Here is a 19569-nt window from a genome sequence, read left to right as displayed (position 1 = left end):
AGGGCAGCCAGAACCTAGGGTTCCGAAGCCCAGGGAGTGGGCTGGCTGCCTAGAGGGGAAACCAAGGAGAGGGTGGCATGGGGACAACACCACACACCCTCAGCAACTCAGAGCACTGCCCGTCAGCAGAGCTGTGTGTGGACTTTGCACAGCAAACCCCAGCCCCGGGTACAACTGTGTAAATGGAACAAGTGTAGACTGAGGCAGGGGAGGGGAGAGAAGAGAAATGTGAAAACTACACACCAGGCTGCCAGAGGCAGGGGACAAGAGGCAGACCCTTGTCCTGAGCAGTTTAACCACATCCACAGAACTGGGGACCACAAATAGGAAAAAGAACAGCCGCCCTTAAAGCCTCTCCCCAGTCCAGCTGCCCCCACCTTCCACCTTTACCACCTGCCACATCCCAGACCTCACCTGTCTTGTTCCCGTGAGCATTTCTCACTATTCGAATGGCCACTGGCTTCAGGGGGGCCAGGAATTCCACAACGTTTTTCTGTAAGCAGAACAAAAGTTTTCTTGCCCATTATCAGTCCAATAATAAAAGTGTAACCCAAGAGAGAAACATGGGCTGAATTTCTGAATTCAGAAGGTCACCAAAGTGTTTCCTCCTTCCTGTAATTATACACAACTTTTCTCCATCATAAGATAAAATTACACTGGAAAAAAACTTTTAAAAATTGGAGAAGAAATGAAGAATATAAATATAAAGTAGTAATGTTACCATCAGCATTTTAAGGCATTGTTTCTGATCTTTTTCTCCTAAGTACCTTTTTATATAATTGGGGTTAAATCTGGCTTTGTTCCACTGTTCATGAAAGCATGAATATGTGTCCATGTTACTTCATGGTGATGACACACATCAACTCAAAGAGATGCTGACGATGGTCCCCGATTTTCTTAATTATTTCTCTATTTTGTACATAAGGCTGATTTAAACACATTTTAAAAAATGTACAAACACACAGAGTATGAAACTCTAGCAAATAGCAAAAAGCACAAACAAGAAAACAAAAATGGCCCATAATTCCAAGGCCCAGATCACCCGTGTTGGCTTTCTATAAAAAAATAAAAGCAGTGAAACTATCTTCATTCGTGTACTGGGTTAAACCCTTTAGAGAATTAGCCGTGAGAAGCTTGCAATGTCCAGGCAACTGTACAAATCAAAGCACTACAAGATAAATGAAAAGGCCACCAAAGTTGTGAATTTTTCTATTACTTCAATTTTTTAAAGAAATGTCAAATTACCAAATTTCTCCAAAAAAACCTTTTTTTCCTCATTTTTAGGTGCCTATTGGGAAGTCCAGCATACTACATAACATGTGTGGGTATGTATGTGTGTCTCCTGGAAAAAAAAAAAACAAAAAACAATCTATCCACACTGTTCCATGCTTTGCACTTTTCACTGGTAAGACATCTTGGGAATCTTCCCTATCAGTATCTCCTTTTTAGTGACACATCATATTCTACCGTTTTGATGTGCCACAGTTTAGTTAACCTCAAGTTAAGTAAACCTCAAGTTTTTCAACCTCGGCACTACTGAAATTTTGGACCTGATAATTCTTTCTTGTGTGAGGCTTTATTGTGTGTAGGATGTTTGGCAACATCTCTGGTCTCTACCCACCAGATGCCAGTAGCAACCACCCCAGTGGCAACAAGAAAAAAAAAAATCTCCAGATATTGCCAAGTGTCCCCTGGGGGGTCAAATGGTCCCCAACTGAGACTCATTAAATTAACCAATTCTCTAGTGATAGAACTTAAAGCTTGTTTCCGGTTTTTATAAATAAAATGATACAAATTAATACATTAAGTTATAAATAAAATTGTAATAAAAGAATGCTGCAATGAATCTTTCTGCTCTAAAATCTGGGTGTACTTGGGTGATCTGCCTGTAGTGCAAATTTCTAGCAAGGCTATTGCTAGGTCAAAAGCACGCATATTCTTAATTTTGACTGACATTTCCAAGTTGCTCTCCGAAAGACTGCACCACACACTTCCACCAACAGTGCATGAAAGTTATTTATGACTGAACTTTCAAAATTTTTGCAAAATGTAATCTTCCAGTTTTGATTTGTATCTCTTTAATTATGAGTGAACTCAAGCATCTTTACTGGCCATTTGCATTCTTTTTCTTCAAAGACCTCCTCTCCTTTGTCCATTTTTCTATGAGTCATAGGTCCCAATATCTATTTATCTCTCTGTTAATTAAAGAAACTAGATTTTGTCTGTTGTTTGTGTTACAAATGTCTGTTGTCTTTTGACTTTATAACATTTCTTGCCTTACAGAAGTTTTAATTGTTATGCAGCCAATTAATCCATCTTTTTCTTTATAGCTACCAAGTTTTGCAAATTGCTTACAAAGGCATACTTCATTCCAAGATTATAAGTAAATTCATCAATGCTTTCTCCTACAACTTTTATTGTCTTTCTTGGTTTTTTTTTTTTTTGAGAAAGATTAGCCCTGAGCTAACATCTGTCGCCAATCCTCCTCTTTTTGCTGAGGAAGACTGGCCCTGGGCTAACATCTGTGCCCAACTTCCTCCACTTTATACGGAGGGGACGCCGCCACAGTGGCTTGATGAGCAGTGTGTCGGTGCGCACCCGGGATCCGAACCCCGGGCTGGCGCAGGAGTGCGCGCACTTAACCGCTACACCACTGGGCCGGCCCCTTGTCCCTTTTTTTTAAGCTTGAATCCTTGATGCATCTGAAATTTATCTTGACATAAGGAGTAAGGCAGGGTCCATCTCTTTTTTCTTCAAAAAAGTTAACTGGTTGTCTAATTACTATTTAAAGAAAAATCTCTCTTCTCTTCATTGATATGAAACACTCTATCCTAAACTAAATGCTTATATATGTATATATATACATACATAAGTCTATTTCTGAATTCTATTCTATTCCATTAACCTGTCAACAGCTTTCCCTGAACCAAACTGTTTTAATTACTGTAGCTTCAAAACATGTTTCAATATCTTGTAGGGGGTCTATTCTCACAGGAGGCTCCTGGCTGTTCTTTGACATTCGACCCCCTCCCCAATCCTACGAAACTATAATTGTGATCTCACTGAATTTATTCCTTTATTCACTAATTAGAAAAGAACTGGCATTTTTACATTCTAAGAATTAATGGCTTTCCGTTTACGTAAGTATTCCTTTAAATGCCTCAGTAGAATTTAACATTTTCTTTATATAGAACCTATAAAACTTTCATTAGAATATCTGTAAATCCTCCCTCCACACACACTCATAATATTCGTTACAATATCTAGAGGTGGCTTTCTTTTTAGTTGATATATAAAAAGAACCTTTTCTTCTGTTATGTTTTCTGTTATTGTTTGTGGAAAGGAAAAGAAGTGACTATCTTCTGTGTATTAATTTTGCAAAAATCCAGGTAGTGTTTCCTTACTGTTTTAGCTAACGCATGTGATTTTCTGCATGGTTGATATTGAAAGAATTCTGACTCTAAATTACCAGACAACTCAGATAGTCTAGTACAACCCAAATGCTTGTTATTTAGAAGAAGTCTGATAAGTTTTATTTTTCAAAACTTAGTAAATATACAGACTATCAAAAAAGATGAACACTTCAAGAGAAAAAAAAGGCAAAAGATACAATCAGGCATTTTGCAAAAGAGGATATACATGTGATTTACAAATGTGAAAGAATTACTGATCTCACTAATAATTTAAAATATAAATTAAGATGAGATGCCATTGTTGCCTGTCATGTTGATAAAGATTATTACCCAGGGTGCACAGAAATGGGCACGCTCACACTCTGCTGCAGGGAGTATAAATTAGCGACGCTTCCAGAGGGCAACTGACATGCCATGTCAAAGCCTGAAAAACGTACACGCACGTGTCTGTACAAGACATTCACCTGGAGTGAGGGTTGGCAAACTACGGCCCACGGGCCAAACACCACCCACGGCCGACTTTTGTACGCCCTGCAAGCAGGGCATGGTTTTTACAGTTTTGAAGGGCTATTAAAAAAAAAAGAACGTGCAACAGAGACCCTATGGCCCATAAAGCATAAAACAGGTACTATCTGACCTTCACAGAAAAAATTCTGCTGACCTCTGATCTCAAGGAATGCGGACTGCATTATTATTTATACCAGCAAGATTGGAAATGACCCTCACGTCCCAATTTAGGGGACTGGGTGAGTACATCACAGCAGGTCCAGAGTAAGGATGTGTTCCCTCTGCAACGTGAAAAATGGTGTTGCAGCAGAGTATTCAATATTCAAAGATATTTATGACATACTGTGATGAGGGGGAAAAAGAAGTTCCCAAATAGTTCCTAACGTAGGACTGCTTTTAACAATAAAAGACAGAAGTCAATGTTTACACACAAAGAAAAAAATGTCTAAGAAGATATACTCTCAATTTATTGGTGGTTGTCCCTGAGTGTGATGTAGGTGTGTGGTGGGGGAGGTTGCCCCAGTTTGCCCGGGACAATCAGTAATTCCATCCACAGTAATTAAACCTGTGGGTAATTAGACCTCCATCCTGGCCCCCGACCTGGTTAGCACTCCTCTCACACTCTCAACTCAGTCTGGACGACTATATAGTCATCCTAGTGATGAGTGACTTTTACTTTCTTTTCACTTAGCTGCATTTAAAAAATTTCCATTACTTTCATAAGGAGGGAAGTTAAAAAAAAGTTCTCTGCTGTGGAAACCCACAGTCAGCAAACTACAGTATACAGGCCAAACGTGGCCCGCTGTCTGTTTGCGTAAATAAAGTTTTATTGGCACACAGCCATGCCTATTCATTACCTATCGTGTCGGGCTACCTCTGCTACAACAGGCCAGCTGAGGAGCTGCAACAGAGACCATATTGATCACAAAACCTTAAATATTTACCAGCTCGTCCCTTTCCTTACTTTTTTTTTTTGCTGAGGAAGATTCACCCTGAGCTAACATCTGTGCCACTCTTGCTCTCTTTTGTTATGTAGGTTGCTGCCACAGCATGGCCACTGACAAGTGGTGTAGGTCAGCGCCTGGGAACTGAATCCAGGCCACGGAAGCAGAGTGAGCCGAACTTAACCACTAGGCCACCAGGGTTGGCCCCCTTTCTTTACTTTTTAACAGAAGAAGTTTGCCCACCCCTAGTGTAGGTGATCAGTGAGTGAAACCAGTCTCTCTCCACAGTGGTATAGCCGTCCCTGTTTCCTGACCCTGTCAATGCCCGAGGTCTAATTCATCAGCCTTTTTGGCCCCCAATTCCTCCCAGCTCAAGTCCTCAACTGACCCGAAAGCCCCCATGCAGCAGAGGCTGCTGGCATCCCACCGTTGCCTCCTGCTCCCCCAGGGGCTCCTTACCCTTGTCCCCGGTCATTGGCACGTACCTCTGTGACGCTGAACGGGGCTCCGCGCAGCTTCACAGTGTGGGGGGTGGTGGGTTCCTTCTGGTTTGCTGGTTTCTCTGTCTGGGTGATGGCAAAGAACAGAAACGGGCAGTGAGTCCCCTGGCACAGCTGCAGGAGGAGGCAGACTGGACATCTCACTGAGGGCTCAAAGAGGCACCTGCTGCCAGGGCGAGCCGGAGAATGCCGGAAAGAAGGGTGCCTGCCGTGGATGTGGAGTCTGGCCAGAGCCTGGGGTGGGAGGTGCCAAGCCTCCATGTGCACCCCTGAGATGAGGGCTGGAATCAGAGCCCGGCATGCTGTGGGTGTGCTAACAGGGGCCCCGGGCTCCCAGGAGGGGTGGAGGACACCAGGAGGAGCCCGAGGTATGGTGGTATTTGCGACCGCTGATTTAGGGCCTACTCTGTGCCAGACACCGTGCAAAGCACTTCGCAGACACCACATCCTACTGAATCTTTAAAAGAATCTTACAGGGGTTATAGGTTCAGGACGTTTTCTATAAATTTGGAATTGAAATAGCTCTGAAAAACCTCAATTTTTTGTAACCCCTTAGGCAACAAAACCTGCCCTGACTTGAACTCATTGGCCAGCAAAGCCTGCTCTGAGCTGACGTGAGGCAATTTAGGGTTTACGTTTATCCCACATAGCATGAGTCGTCATTTCTGTGTCAGTGCAGAAATAGTCATGTGCTCAATTATGGGGCACCAGCCCAGACCCCACTGGGGGTGCTACACTGCATAAGGTATAGGGGTGTCTTCCCGAGATCAGAAACTTTCCAGCACACACTTAGGCACGGGGGCTGTGGACAGCAGACAGAGAGACCAGTGCTCCCTGAGCATCACCCGAGGTGAGGACCAGAGGCCCGCGGAGGAGAAGCGCCTCACCCCAGGTCCCACAGCTGGTCCATGTCAGACGAGGGATTGCACCCACAGCTCTGACGTCACCACACGCGACACTCTCTATGGAACATACATTTTTAGGAGAAAAGGACAGGGTGTGGCAATTAGAGGGGCAGAAAATGAAGGGAGGGAGGGGGACGGGGAAAGAAAAGAAAGGAGGAGGATGAAGCTGGAGCTGACAAGAAAGGGGTGGACAGGGCAAGAGCTGATGCTTCACCGGGGTCTCGGGGAGATGAGGGGAGGGGACCAAAACACCGTGACAAACCGCCTGTCCCTAAGTGGAGAGGACTCCGAGGGGAGACGAGGTGGCTGCCCCAAGGGAAGCACCCAGGTTTATGGTCCAGACTCCAAGGCCCAGCCCACCACTTCCCAGCCGTGACCTTGGGCAAGTCACCTCCCTCCTCTGGGCCTCAGTTTCCTCGTCTGTAAAATGGGACAAGATTGTCATGAGTCCCAACGACGAATGACACAGCAGGTATTGTACCTAACATGTAGTGAATGCTCAATTAACGTTATCTATTATCACGTCAACTGTAGGCTGCCACGTGTCTACACTGCCACCAAATGCCAAGTATAATAGGCTCACGTCCATCAGCAGCTCATTTACGCCCCACAACTCCGGGAGGCAGGCAACCTCTCCGTGTCAAAACAGGAGATAAACTCAGAGAGGAGAAGTGATTGCCAAGGTTACAGCAAGCAAGCAGCAGGGCCAAGATCTGAAGCCAGGCCTTGGCCTGCAGGGACCGTGGGTGAGAGCGAGGGTAGACGTCCTCCCTCTGCTGCCCAGGCTCCCGGGCACACCCCAATCCACACACACCTCAGCTCTGGCCTCCTGTGGTTTCCTGTTCCCAGGTGGGGTCCCTCGCTCTTGGCCGGCCCCCGTTCTCTCTCCGTCCTGCTGGGTGCGGGCGGCGCAGGAATCCTCTTGCTTGGCCTTGCTGCCTTCCTCACAGCTCACGGCTTCACCTTCACTCTCCTCCTCCTCCGAGGACGACGACGACTCGGCCTCCACCATCTTGGACTTGAGGTAATCCATGTCCGACAGCTCCTTCTGCACAGCTGCCTTCGGTTCAAGGCCGTCATCCTTGTCTGGAAAACCAGGGAGGCTGGGAGTCAGGGCAGCCGTGAGCAAACAGAGGCCGGACGGCAGACGGCATGGCGGTGTCACTGCTGAGTGGCACGAGGCGCCGAGCCGACGGCGACCAGGGGCCCTGTGCCAAGCAGCCCCGCTAAGTCCTCTGATAAATAACGTCACATGGGGTGACACTGTTGGCGTTTTGATACTTTATGTGCCACATGTCAAGAGTTACGTGGCTCCCTGCACCAGCCTTGCCCTCGCCAATCCATTCTCTCAACTGCGGCCAGCTTCATTTTTCAAGAGCATGTATAGGATTATCGCTCCTTGATTGAAACCCTCCAGTGGTTTCCAGGAGCTCTCAGGATGAAATCCAAACTTCTGGTCCAGCCTGCAGGAGCTGACTGGCCTCTCCCCAGCCCCATCTCCTCCTGCTCCAGCCATCCTGAACCCCGCAGAGCCCCCTCAAGCTCCTGCACTTCCCTTTCCTCTGTGCCTCTGCCATGCTGTTCCCTCAGCCTGTAGCCCCCTTCCCGTGCCCTCCCCTACTGTGTCCCACCAACTCCCAGTGAGTCCTTGGGACGGCAGCTTTGCAGGGAAACTTTACCAGGCACAAAATTCACGTTACACTCATTCTCTCGCTTCAAACCGAAATCGATTCCCCACCCTCAACCACAGCACTGACCGTTCTGGACTGCAATTGCTCACGTCCCCTCTGCCCCCCACTACACCGGGCGCCCTTCTGAGGACAGAGGCTCACTCCCTCACCTCCTCAGGCCTTCGTTCCAGGGTCACCCTTTGAGGCCTCCCTGTGGACTCTCCCATCACCTCTCTGGCTTTCTCTTTGTGGACTCGTCTTCACATAATACACTAACAGCGGACTTATTTCTTCATTGTTCCTCTCCCCACACTGGAATGACAGCTCCATGGGGGCAGGGTCCTCCTGTCTTTTGCTCACTGCCATATCTCCAACACCTAAAGCAGCACCCGACATACAGAAGGTGCCCCATGAATACCTGAGGGACTGATTGACTAACTGAGTGACCAGGATCGGTCCAGTCTAAGTACCCGCGGGTGGGAGAGTCACCCCACCAGAGGGCAGTCCAGCTGGCCATCTCCTGCGGCGGGCACCGAGAGGCCCCACGTCACGCACGCACAGGCCTGGATGCACACAGGGGCACACACTGCAGCATGGAGCTCTCACATGCACAGGGACACCCTTACCTTCCGGGTCCTCCCCGGCTCCCTCCTCCTCACTCTCCTGCCCCTCATCGGAGTCGAAGTTCAGGTAGTCACTGGCTGGCTTGCTTTTCCCTTTCAAGGGCTCCGTGTCGATGGCATCGTTGGCCCAAGTGGCTGTCTGCGTGCGCTTCTGGTGAACCGACAGGAACTCCTGGAACTCGGTGTCTTCCCTCAGCTGGTGGCACCAGGGCAGGGCAGTGGGAAGAAGAGAAAACAGGCAGAGAAGGCTCAGGGAGGGCTCAGCCTTCCTGACTCGGGAAACGAGCATCCTCCGAGCTCATTCGCCCCGGTCTCTAGAGGAGCCCTGGGGTCAGCTGGGTCAGTCCTGGGGAGGGCAGAGTGGACTCTTCACCAGAGAAGCAGACTATGAAGCCACAGAGACATGGCGAGGGGACATGAGAGGATGGCTCTGCTTGTGGGGCCTGCCTGCACCCTCTCCCGGCTTGCCACAGCCCTCCCAGGACCGCCTCAGTGCCCTCCCTCGTGGTCACCAGGACACACTCACCTTCTCCAGTTCACCTGCTACCTTCTTCTTCTTGTGATCCTGAGAACAGAAGGCACAGACGGTCAGGGTCACAGAGGAAGGGCGGGGAGATGGAGCCCCATTACCCCGGGGTTCCCGCCTTCAGGAACCATCCGAGAGGAAGGATTCTCCAGTCCTTCCTGCTCCCACTGCCCTGCCCTCCCAGGCTGACCACGCTGCTGACACCGGGCATGCAGGTGGGAGTGACCTTCTACGTACTTTCTTAGCTTCTGGGGGGACGGAGCCTTTGTCTTTTGAAGGCTGCTTGGACTGGCCTGGTCTCTGGGCATGTCTGCTCCAGGCTCGGGGCTTTGCTGGGTCCCCAAATGACTTGCACAACTCCACCTGCATGGGAGAGAGGGTGACGGTGACACCTGCCACTGCGCCCAGCACAGTGCCGCCCTTCAGCACCTGGGAGCTCGGGCTTTTTAAAAGGCAGCTGCCACTTACTGGCTGAGTTGGTTGAAGCAAATGACTCATCGTCTCCTAGCTTTGGCTGTCACCTCCTTAAAGTCATAATAGTTATTAACATTTACCCAAGAATTCCACACGCCAGGCACCATCTGAAGCGCTTTGCAAGTATGAATGCACGGAGCCTCCCCAGAGGGGGAGGAGGAGCCATTCCTCTCCCCACTTCTCAGACCAGGAAACCGAAGCACAGAGAAGTTCAGTAACTTGCCCCGGGTCACCCAGCTAGAAAGTGAGAGAGCAGAGGCTAGAACGCAGGGGCCTGGCCCTGGAGCCCGAGTTCTTAGCCATCTACTCCACGGGGCGGCTGTGAGAATGAAATGAGACGACACGGGGGCTGGCGCACGGCAATGCTGAGCTAACGGCTGCCAGTTACTGTGGAGCGAGCTCGTGTGGCCCCAGAGAACACGAGAAAAGCGGGTGGCCACTCTGGAGCACGCACTAGTGCTGAGAAGCCTGAGCTGACAAATCTGTCTAGCTCTAACACCTCCGCACACTGCCCTGGGTGACTTCTGTGAGAGCTGGCTCTGCCGGGAGCCGCGGTGGGCACGTCCTGCCACAGTCAAGGGGGATGCTGGTCGGCCACCACTGCCCTCAGGGAAGGGGCTGCTATCTCCTCACACCCCTCTTGTGTGGACTTTCAGAACAGTTCTGCTGTTTCTGTAATAATGACATGTGCTTACTGTATAAAATTCAAACAATAGAGGAAAGTGGAAAAAAACTTTTTTTACCCCAATTCCTATCAACCAGAGAGAAGAACTGATATTTTAGTAACGATCTTTCCACGTACCTCTCTCTGCACACATCACACACATCGGGATTTAGGGATATGACTGTATAACTGGGATCACATGATATATACTTGTCCAACACCTGCTTCAAGTTGTTAAATGCTTATGAGCGACCTCCTCCTCCAGGAAGCTTCTGTGACCCCCTCCCTGGCAAGAGAAGAGGTCTCCTCTGTTCTCCAACAGTCCCTAGGGTTTCCCCCATCACAGCACTGACGACCCTAATTGAAAGCAGCCTGTTTATCTGTTGCCCCCTGCCTGCCCGTGGGCTGCTGGCTCCGTGAGGACAGGTGGCAGGGTTACCACATTCTCTAAATTCTCAGCATCAAGTGGGTGCTTACTGAGTGCTTGCTAAATGGGTGAGTGAATGAATGATGCTGATCAGTGGTCCTCAAAGCGTGAGTTTATGACCAGCAGCATTGTATCACCGGCGCACTTGTTAGACATGCAAATTCTTGAGCCCCCCCACCTACTGAATCAGAAACTCTGGGGACAGGGGCCCAGGAAACCCTCCAGGGGATTTGTATGCATGAAAGTTTGAGAACCAGTAAGGAAGACCAAAGATGGCACAGTCTGAAAGGGGACAGGCTTTGGACTCTGGTGTGGAGGGAAAGATTAAGTGGCATCACTTGCGATGGGCAGGCAGGGGCGAGATTTGCACTGACTCACTGTGATCCGTGATGTGTCGATAAAACTCTTGTTGAAATGGTTCAGTGCCGTCTCGGCCTCTTCCTCGGACTTGAAGCCGATGAAGCCAAACTTGCGGAACTTGCCATCCTTGGTGAACTTCAGGCTGCAGTCCGTCAGCGTGCCGAAGGCGGAGAACAGCTGCCTGAAACGCTCCTCCTTCATCTAGGACAGAACAGGCGCAATGAGGGAGGAGCTGGGGAGGCCTCGGAGCCTAGGGGACAAGATGAGCTGGAAACCTGCGGCCACGGGATTCCCCAGGGGTGACCTCAGACGAGGGGGTGGCAGAGTGTGCTTTGTCCGGCTGGAAGACCCACTAGCTGTGTGGCCTAGAGCAAGTCGCTTATTCATTTCATCAATGAGGAAATCCAGACTCGGAGTGGCTGCAATGAAATCTTCCTACCCTCTGGGCTGTTAGGAGGATAAGGGGACCACTGATAAAATGAGCCCAGCAGTGTGGCTGCCACACAGAATAAATGAGTGAATGGACGAACACAGTAAATTATATAAGTGTTTGCTAATTGTGGCAGACAGAATAACGGAGCCCCCAAAAGATGTCCGCATCCTAATCCCTGGGACCTGTGAATATGTGACCCTACTCGGCCAAAGGGATTTTGTAGATGTGATTATATCCACACTAATCTTGAGATGGGGATTAGCCTGGATTATTCGGGTGGGCCCAATGTAATCACAAGATCCTTAAAAGAGAGACACAGGAGGATCAGAATTGGAAAAGCTATCGTGATGATGGAAGCAGAAAGAGATTGGAAGATGCTATGCTACTGGCTCTGAAGATTCAGGATGTGACTAAGAGCCAAGGCATGCAGGTGGTCTCTACAAACTGAAAAAGGCAAGAAAACAGACTCTTCCCTAGAGTCTCCAAAAGGACCACAGCCCTGCCAACACTGTGATTTCAGGATTTCTGACCTTCAACATGGTAAGATAACAAATTAGTACTGTTTAAGCCGTGAAGCTTGTGGTAATTTGTGTGCTGTGTGAGCACAGAGGGGTTGGGTACCTGACCCACCTGAGGAATCTAGGAGAGGCTTCCTGGGGGAGTTGAGGATTGAACCGAGAATGAGGAGCAGTTAGCCAGGGCCTGTCTGGGTGAGTTCACCCAGAGGAGATAACAGTAGCAAAACCTCAGAGGTGGGAAGCAGAGAAGAGTGTGAGGAATTTGTCCAGAGATTCTGCTGACGAGGTGGGTCGGGCCCACATCATGGAGAATCGCATGTTTTACCTTAGGTGCTTGTTCTTGAGCCTTTGGTGTTAGAAAGTCACCAAAAGGTTTTTGAGAGAGGACTGATGGGGTCAGACTCGAGTGCTCTCTCCCAGTAACAGGGAAGATGAATTCACTGCCTTTTCTATACCTGAGCTGAGTCACAAACCTTGATTCTGTAGACCTTGGGCAGATCATTTATCCTCTATGAGTTCCATTTTCTCCTCTATAAAATGCAGATAATAATTCCTAACTCATAGTGATTGTGAGATTTTAGTGAGATCAGAGTTATTAAGAACCTGCCTCAGAAAATGTCTACCTCCTCTACTAGACTGCAACCGCCATGAAAGTGGGGACTGAGTCTTATCCACCACTATCTACATCTGCAACATAACAAGTCCTTGCTACTAGAAGTCTGTTGGGAAAGAGCTAAGAAAAGGGCGTGCAATCACGCTAAGAGAGACAGTATGGTATTGGGGTCAGGAACAGAAATTCTAGACCACATTGCTCTGTTCAGTCCCTGCTCTATGAATCACCAGCTGTGTGTGACCTCAGGCAAATCACTTTACCTTGCTGTACCTCAGTTTCTTCATCTTTAAAATGGGCATAATAACAGAACCTATCTCCTAGGGTCATGGTGAGGATGAAGTGAGTTACTTTACCGAAAGCACCTGGAACAGTGCCTGGCACATAGTAAGCTTTCAAAGTGTTAGCTACTGTTGTTTTTATTAATTTTAATATTAACCAATTAATTGCTATTTATTAACTTAATATTGTTTTTACTAATTCTTTCATTCATCAGACAAGACAAGCAATGGTAAGAGAACCAGCCACGCTGAGAAGCACAACGAGACGGAAGCTGGGAGGGGATGAAGGAAGGGCAGCCACGCTAAAACGATGGATGAGGACCCATCCAAGTGAGGCATCAAGAGATCCTGCCTAAAGGAGATGGGTGGATCAATAACGTATATTTTAAAAGTATACTGTTTAGGGTAAATGATGGAAGAATTAAAAACAATAATATAACCGAGACTGGAAGGGAGGAATAGAGGATCTAGGTTCCTCATCTTTCATAGTGGGGGGTCAGCAGATAATCACTGAGGTATATAGACCAAGAAATGGAGAGAGCACACTATTTGGATGTAGACATGACTATAAGGAATCCTAAAATCCAACTATGGAAGATGGTTACTCCTGGAGAGAGATGGAGGGTAGCACGGAGCAAAAGACTTGGCTTCTCATTTTAGACACACTGTAGTGTCTGAACGTGTAAAATCGTGTTATAGGTCCCCCACAACCCGCTGGGGGAAAAAAAGGAAAGTTAAAAAAACACAAGAAAGCATAAATGGCTTTGCCTTGCCACTTCTAAGGAGGGAGGCTCCCGGGCAGCAGAGTCAAGAGTCCAGAAGATCTCTCATGGTACCCAAACCGCACATTTTGTATTTTGGGAATGAGCTTACTGGCCACCCCAGTGGTGTGGGAGCTCTCCATCCAAGAAAAGTTACAGTGAAATAAGTAAGGATGGACCACTCGGGCACACTGCATTCAGTCATCTGATACCACACATTCATCTGTGTCTTCATTCATTTACTAGGCAGACATGTTTTTGTTTAATATCCACCACGTGTCAGGCTCTGTGCTGGGATCCCCAGGAACAGGGACAAGTATGACCGAGTCACCTCTCCCCACTTACCGGACAAACGGTTTAAACCCCTCACACCCACTCGGTTTTCTTAAACTATTCCTCCCTGCCCTAAAGGCAGGAGCGGGAATTGGAACGCAGGTCCTCAGCCTAACGCTCCCCATTTGCCTCCCCCACAAATACAGTGTCTGATCCAGTTATGAGTCAACCAAAAAAACGCGATCGGACGAGAGGGGTCGTGGGAGAGAGCATTTAGCACAGGAGGGGGTTAGCATCTCCCTGGGAAAAGAGTTGTCCGGTTGGGAGTCAGATAACCACGGGCCGGCTGTGAAACCTTGAGCAGTCACTATCCCTCTCTCCCGACTGTCAAACGGGGATTTGCCGAGGATCCTGCCCCTTTTGGGTTCCGAATCTGCTAGAGTCGTGGCCCACAGCGAAAGCCCCTCAAATCTCCCCAGCCACCTCCGTCCCACCCCCAGCTCCCGGCTGGTCCCAATTTCAGATTCCCCAGTCCAGGCCCTGCACTCACCCCATTCGGGAGGTTCTTCACGATGAGTCGCGACATGGCGCACGGTCCCCGCTCTTTTGATGCCCGCACAAATGGACAGCCTCTTCCACCACCAACTTTCACGCGACCGCTCTGGGCGCCGCCATCTTTGGCGAGCCGGAACTAAGTCACGTGCTCCAGACGTAGGCCTGCCCCCTCCGGAAGTAGGCGTGGCCAAACCAGAGCGACCCAAGGAAATCACACCCCCGAAGGGGCGGGCCTGAGCGCTTGCATTCTGCGCAGGCGCAGGCTGTTGGGCCGCGCCGGGAGAGACCAATGCAGTGGGTAAGTCGGCGGGGATTGCGCGTGGCCGACGCTGAGCGCTTTGCAGACAAGGCTGTCGTTTTAGCCTCCTTTGCTATTTTATTTTATTTTTGAGTCCTAAAACGGCCCTGAGGATGGGGGCAAGATGAGGGATTCTTGCCTCCCTTTTAGAGATGGGGAAACTGAGGCTCAGAGAGGCTGCCAGGCACCGTGAATCAATTACTGAGCATCACCTGTGCATATTAGACTGTGTACATGGGAAATAAACCTCTCCACTTTGCGGGCGAGTAAACTGGGAACGAGCCGCCTAAAGCAGCTTGCTCAAAGTCCTATCGCTATTATTAAGTAGTATGAAGTATTAAACAGTTTTAAGTGATAGGATTATGGGGTGTATTGGTTTCCTAGGACGACTGTAACTAATTACCAGATATTTAGTGGCTTGAAACAACCAATGTATTTTCTCCCAGTTCTGGAGACCAGAAATCCAAAATGAAAGTGTCAGCAGGGCTGTGTTCCCCCAGAAGTCTCTAGGGGAGGATCCTTCCTTACCTCTCACGACTTCTGGTGGCTCCAGGCGTGCCTTGGCTTATGGCAGCATCACTCCAGTCTCTGCCTCTGTCCTCATAAGCCCTTCTCCCCTCTGCTGTCTGAGTCAAATCTATCTCCCTCTCCTTTCTCTAATTAGGACACATGCTACTGGGTTCAGAACCCATCTGAAATCCAGAATGATCTCATCTTGAGATCCTTAACTTACTTATATATGCAAATAAGGTCACTTTCATAGGTTTCAGGGATAAGACATGGGCATATCTTTTTAGGGGGACACTATTCAACTCACTACATGAGCATTTACTGCTTTGAAGATCAGATTTCACCCTCTCCATGTCTGATGTAGGCTTCAATGAAAATACACATACACATGTAAACATGTACCCTCAAGCCTAGAGTAGATGACTTAAGGGGTCACTGTGTTTCAAAGTTATTCACTTATTCCACAGATATTTATTGATGTGTATGAAAGCACTCTTTAATTAAGTGACAATTAGAGGGTTGTTTTCTGCCCACGGTGACCCTGGTCAGGACAGGCTGGAGCAGGCTTTACAAGGCAGCTCAGAGATATTAGCCTTTTATGAGAGGGCGAGTGTGGGCTGCCCAGCCTGTCCTGGTTTCATATACTTTTATTTCATTATTTTCATGTACTGCCTTTATTAAAATGTGCTACTTAACGTAGCCTCCCCTAAAGAAATTCACAAATCAGAAGGTCTTTCAAAGGTATTAAAAGAAAATGGAATGTTCTTTGCCAATCCACCTGTCCCAGCTCGGGGCCAGGAAAGTATGGTCGCCACATGTCAGGAGAAGGAGGGACAGACCCGGGCTGCATATCCCTGTGGGTTTAATAAACAGCCACGTTGTAACATTGTTATTAGTCTTCCTGCTCTCCTGCTTCCCGGTTTTGTCTCCAGTCTCCTTTTCTCTCCCGGCAAATATAATCTGGGCAACCTGGACCCCACCAGACTGGCCTGCCTGATTACACCCGAGGATTAAAAGACAGGAGGCAGGTCTAAGCCACCTCCACTCACGGCTGCCTTCACGAGTGTATGGGGGGCTGTGGGGGTTGTGTCTGGACCTCAGGGAATTAACTGGGAAAGGCCAGCGGTGGGGGGAGATCTTGGAATGGGTTGGAAGAGGCAGGATGGAGAGAGGAGGGGAAATGGAACTCAGGATTAGCTCCACAGGAGGAATCTAATTATGAGAAAACATCAGACAGACTCCGATAGAGAGACATCCTACAAAATCCCTGACCGGAACTCTTCAAAGCTGTCCAGGTCACCAAAAGCAAGGGAAGTCTGAGAAACTCTCACAGCCAAGAGGAGCCTAAGGGGATATGACCCCTAATGCCATGTGGTGTCCTGGACGGGATCCTGGGCCAGAGAAAGGACATCAGGGAAAAACTGAGGAAATCCACACAAAGCATGGACTTTAGTTAATAATAATGTATCAACATTGGTTCCTGAATTGTGACAGATGTGCCAGAGCAATGCTAACAATAGGGAAAGCAGGGTGCAGGGTACACGGGAACTCAAATATTCTCATGACTTTTCTGTGAATCTAAAATGATTCTAAAATAAAAAGTTTATAAAATATTTTTTACAAGATATTTTGAAAATTAAAAGAAAAGGATTTGGGAGGTCAGTATGTATAGATGCGGAATAATCGCCCAGATACGTGATCAAGGGCAAAAGTGTGGGGCAGAAGTCGGCTACCTTTGGTGCAGAAAGAAAAAAGGCTGTCTTTGTACACTTGTTTCCCTATGCAGCGAGCAAACTATGCCCTGGGCCAAATTTGGCCCGCCGCCCGATGATTTTGTACGGCCTCACAGCAAAGAATGGTTTTCACATTTTTAAATAGTTGAAAAAAAAATCAAAAGAACAGTAACGTTTTGTGACTCATAAAAATGATATAAAATTCAAATTTCCGTGTCCGTCAATAAAATTTTATTGGCACACAGCCACGCCCATTCATTTATGTCTTGTCTGTGGCTGCTTTGGTGTTGCAACAGCAGAACTGAGTAATTTTGACAAAGACCCTATGCTGGCAACGCTGAAGACGTTTACTGCCTGGCCCTCTATAGCAAGTGTTTGCGGATCCCCCTGCTTGGCTATCTCTGGGGGAATAGGTGAGAAATGGGTAACAGTGGTTTCCTCTAGGAAGGAGAACAGGAGGGCTCGGGGAAGAGAGGTGATTGCTGCTGGGTGCCTGTCTATTTTTTAAAATCTAAATTTTATTTACCAAAAGAAATATTGCCAAGGAAGCTGGGCTTCTCAGGGCCCATGGGACGGGGACTTGAGACATTTTAAGTGGAAAGGATAATGCCCAAAGGCATTTTAGGCATCAATTATTTTACTATTTAGAAGCACTTTCCAAAGGTAGGTCTAATCATGGTGGGTCAGAGTGCTATCAGGGAAGGCTTCCTGGAGGCAGCAAGCCTTGAAAGCTGGAAATTGACACATATGGAGGGTTACATGGAGAAGGGGGTTAAGGCAATGGTGTGGTCAAGTTGGGGAGGAAGAACTGGGACCCCACATCTTGCTGTCACGTGGTCACTGATTCCTGTCACAACAATGTTGTAAGCTAGGTGTTAATTTTTGTTAAGGGAAGTACAAAGGTCACAGAGCTCAGAAGTTACACAGCCACAATTCCAACCCAGCTGTGCTAGATCGAGTGTAAAAATGTCCCCTCCCTTTATCCACGTCCTCGGCTCGAGACTTTGCGGCTCTTCTCATCAGGAGACAGAGCCTGTTTCCCCACCTCTGGTACTGGGACTGGCTGTGTGGCTTGTCTTGAGCAACAGAATGAGGCAGAGGCAGCAATACCATTTCCAAGCCTTGGCCACGAGGAGCCTGCACACCCCATCCTCAGGCCCAGGTTAGTTGTCTGGGTGAGGAGAGACACCTGGCCTGGTCCCTCCATTGCCCACGGTGGCAGCGGGCCAACCACTGAACGTCTGAGTGAGGCCATCCCAGACCAGCCAGCCCCCTCCTCATCTGCTGACTGACCACAGACATCGCAGGAGCCCAGCCCAGATCAGCTGAACCCAGCCCAAACGAGCAGAACCAACCAGCTGACTGTGATGGTGAATTTTATGAGTCAACTTGACAGGGCCAGGGGTGCCCGGATGTTTGGTTAAACATTATGCTGGGTGTGTCTGTGAGGGCGTTTCTGGAAGAGATTAGCATTGGAATTGGTAAACTGAGTAAAGCAGATGGCCCTCCCCATGTGAGTGGGCCTCAGCTCTTCCGTTGAAGGCCTGAGTAGGACAAAAGGCAAAATGAGGGAGTATTCTTTTTCTCTGCTTGTCTTTGAGCTGGGACATCGGTCGTCTCCTGCCTTTAGACTCAGCCTGGAACTCACCCATCACCTCTCCTGGATCTGCAGATTGTCCACTGCAGATTATGGGACCTCTCAGCCTCTGTAACTGCGTGAGCCAGCTCCTTACAATAAATCCCTCTGTCTCTCTCCCTCTCTCTCCTCTATATCTCCTATTGGTTCTGTTTCTCTGAAGAATCCAGACTAATTCACTGACCCGTAGACTCATGAGTAATAATAGATACTAGTTGTTGTAAACCACTGGGTCTTGGGCTGGTTTGTTACACAGCAATAGCTGACCGATACACTGTATCTGCCTATCTGTAACGCCTCTGATCTTGGAGCTCTCCCATCGCCATCGATTCTCTGTTGACCTAATTCTCATAGGACAGGTTTCTTTACACAGCAGCTCTTCTAGGGCTCCTGACATCTTTTAATTTAATCCAATCCAACAAATATTGGAGTGAGTCTGGTGCCAGGTACTGAGGCTATCGCAGTAAATATTACAGGCACTGTGTCTGTGCTCTTGGAACTTTCTGCTCATGGGGCAGTGGATATTACACAAATAATTGCAAATGCATGAGCATTAAGGGAAGTGGGGTACAGGCCCTACAGGACCTGGTTTAGGCTGGAGAGTCCAAGAAGGCCTCCTAGAGGAGGTGACTTGAAAGGTATGCTTTCAGGCAAAGGGCGGGGGTGGGGAGGAGAGGGTCCTTTCCAGCAGAGGGAACAGCTGTGTGAAAAGCCTGACGACCAGAAACAGCATGGCAGGGGGTGGAGGGAAGGTTTGTGAAACCTCAAGCCTCAGCCAGAGGATGGCCCTGGCTCAGATCCTGGCTCACCACACGCAGGCTGAGGGATCCTGCCAAGCTGCTCATCTCCAAGCTTGTTTTCTTTTCTGTAAAATTGAGTAACACTAGTACCCAGTTCCTAGGCATGTGGTAAAAATAAAATACGATAATATGCATAAACAACAGCATT

General features: G+C 48.4%; 1 protein-coding gene across 4 annotated transcripts in view; it reads right to left on the bottom strand.

Annotated features, from left to right (window-relative positions):
* Positions 1–14572, bottom strand: part of RBM19 (RNA binding motif protein 19) — a 147220-nt gene extending 132648 nt beyond the window's left edge. For all 4 annotated transcript variants that reach the window (XM_087424165.1, XM_087424167.1, XM_014787086.2 and 1 more), the window contains exons 1-8: positions 14440–14572; positions 11032–11214; positions 9326–9451; positions 9089–9127; positions 8566–8758; positions 7084–7355; positions 5350–5430; positions 415–493 (exon numbers count right to left, since the gene is read on the bottom strand). In XM_087424165.1, coding sequence (XP_087280291.1) covers positions 415–493; positions 5350–5430; positions 7084–7355; positions 8566–8758; positions 9089–9127; positions 9326–9451; positions 11032–11214; positions 14440–14475 — 1009 coding nt within the window. In that variant the 5' untranslated portion in view covers positions 14476–14572. The remainder of the gene's footprint in view (positions 1–414; positions 494–5349; positions 5431–7083; positions 7356–8565; positions 8759–9088; positions 9128–9325; positions 9452–11031; positions 11215–14439) is intronic.
* Between the last annotated feature and the right edge of the window lie 4997 nt (positions 14573–19569).

This window comes from Ceratotherium simum, chromosome 35, assembly GCF_057802395.1.
Source record: "Ceratotherium simum simum isolate JZ-2026a chromosome 35, ASM5780239v1, whole genome shotgun sequence".
Taxonomy (NCBI): Eukaryota; Metazoa; Chordata; class Mammalia; order Perissodactyla; family Rhinocerotidae; genus Ceratotherium; species Ceratotherium simum.
Note: the sequence above shows the minus strand (reverse complement) of the source record. Positions and strands in the feature narration are given on the sequence as shown.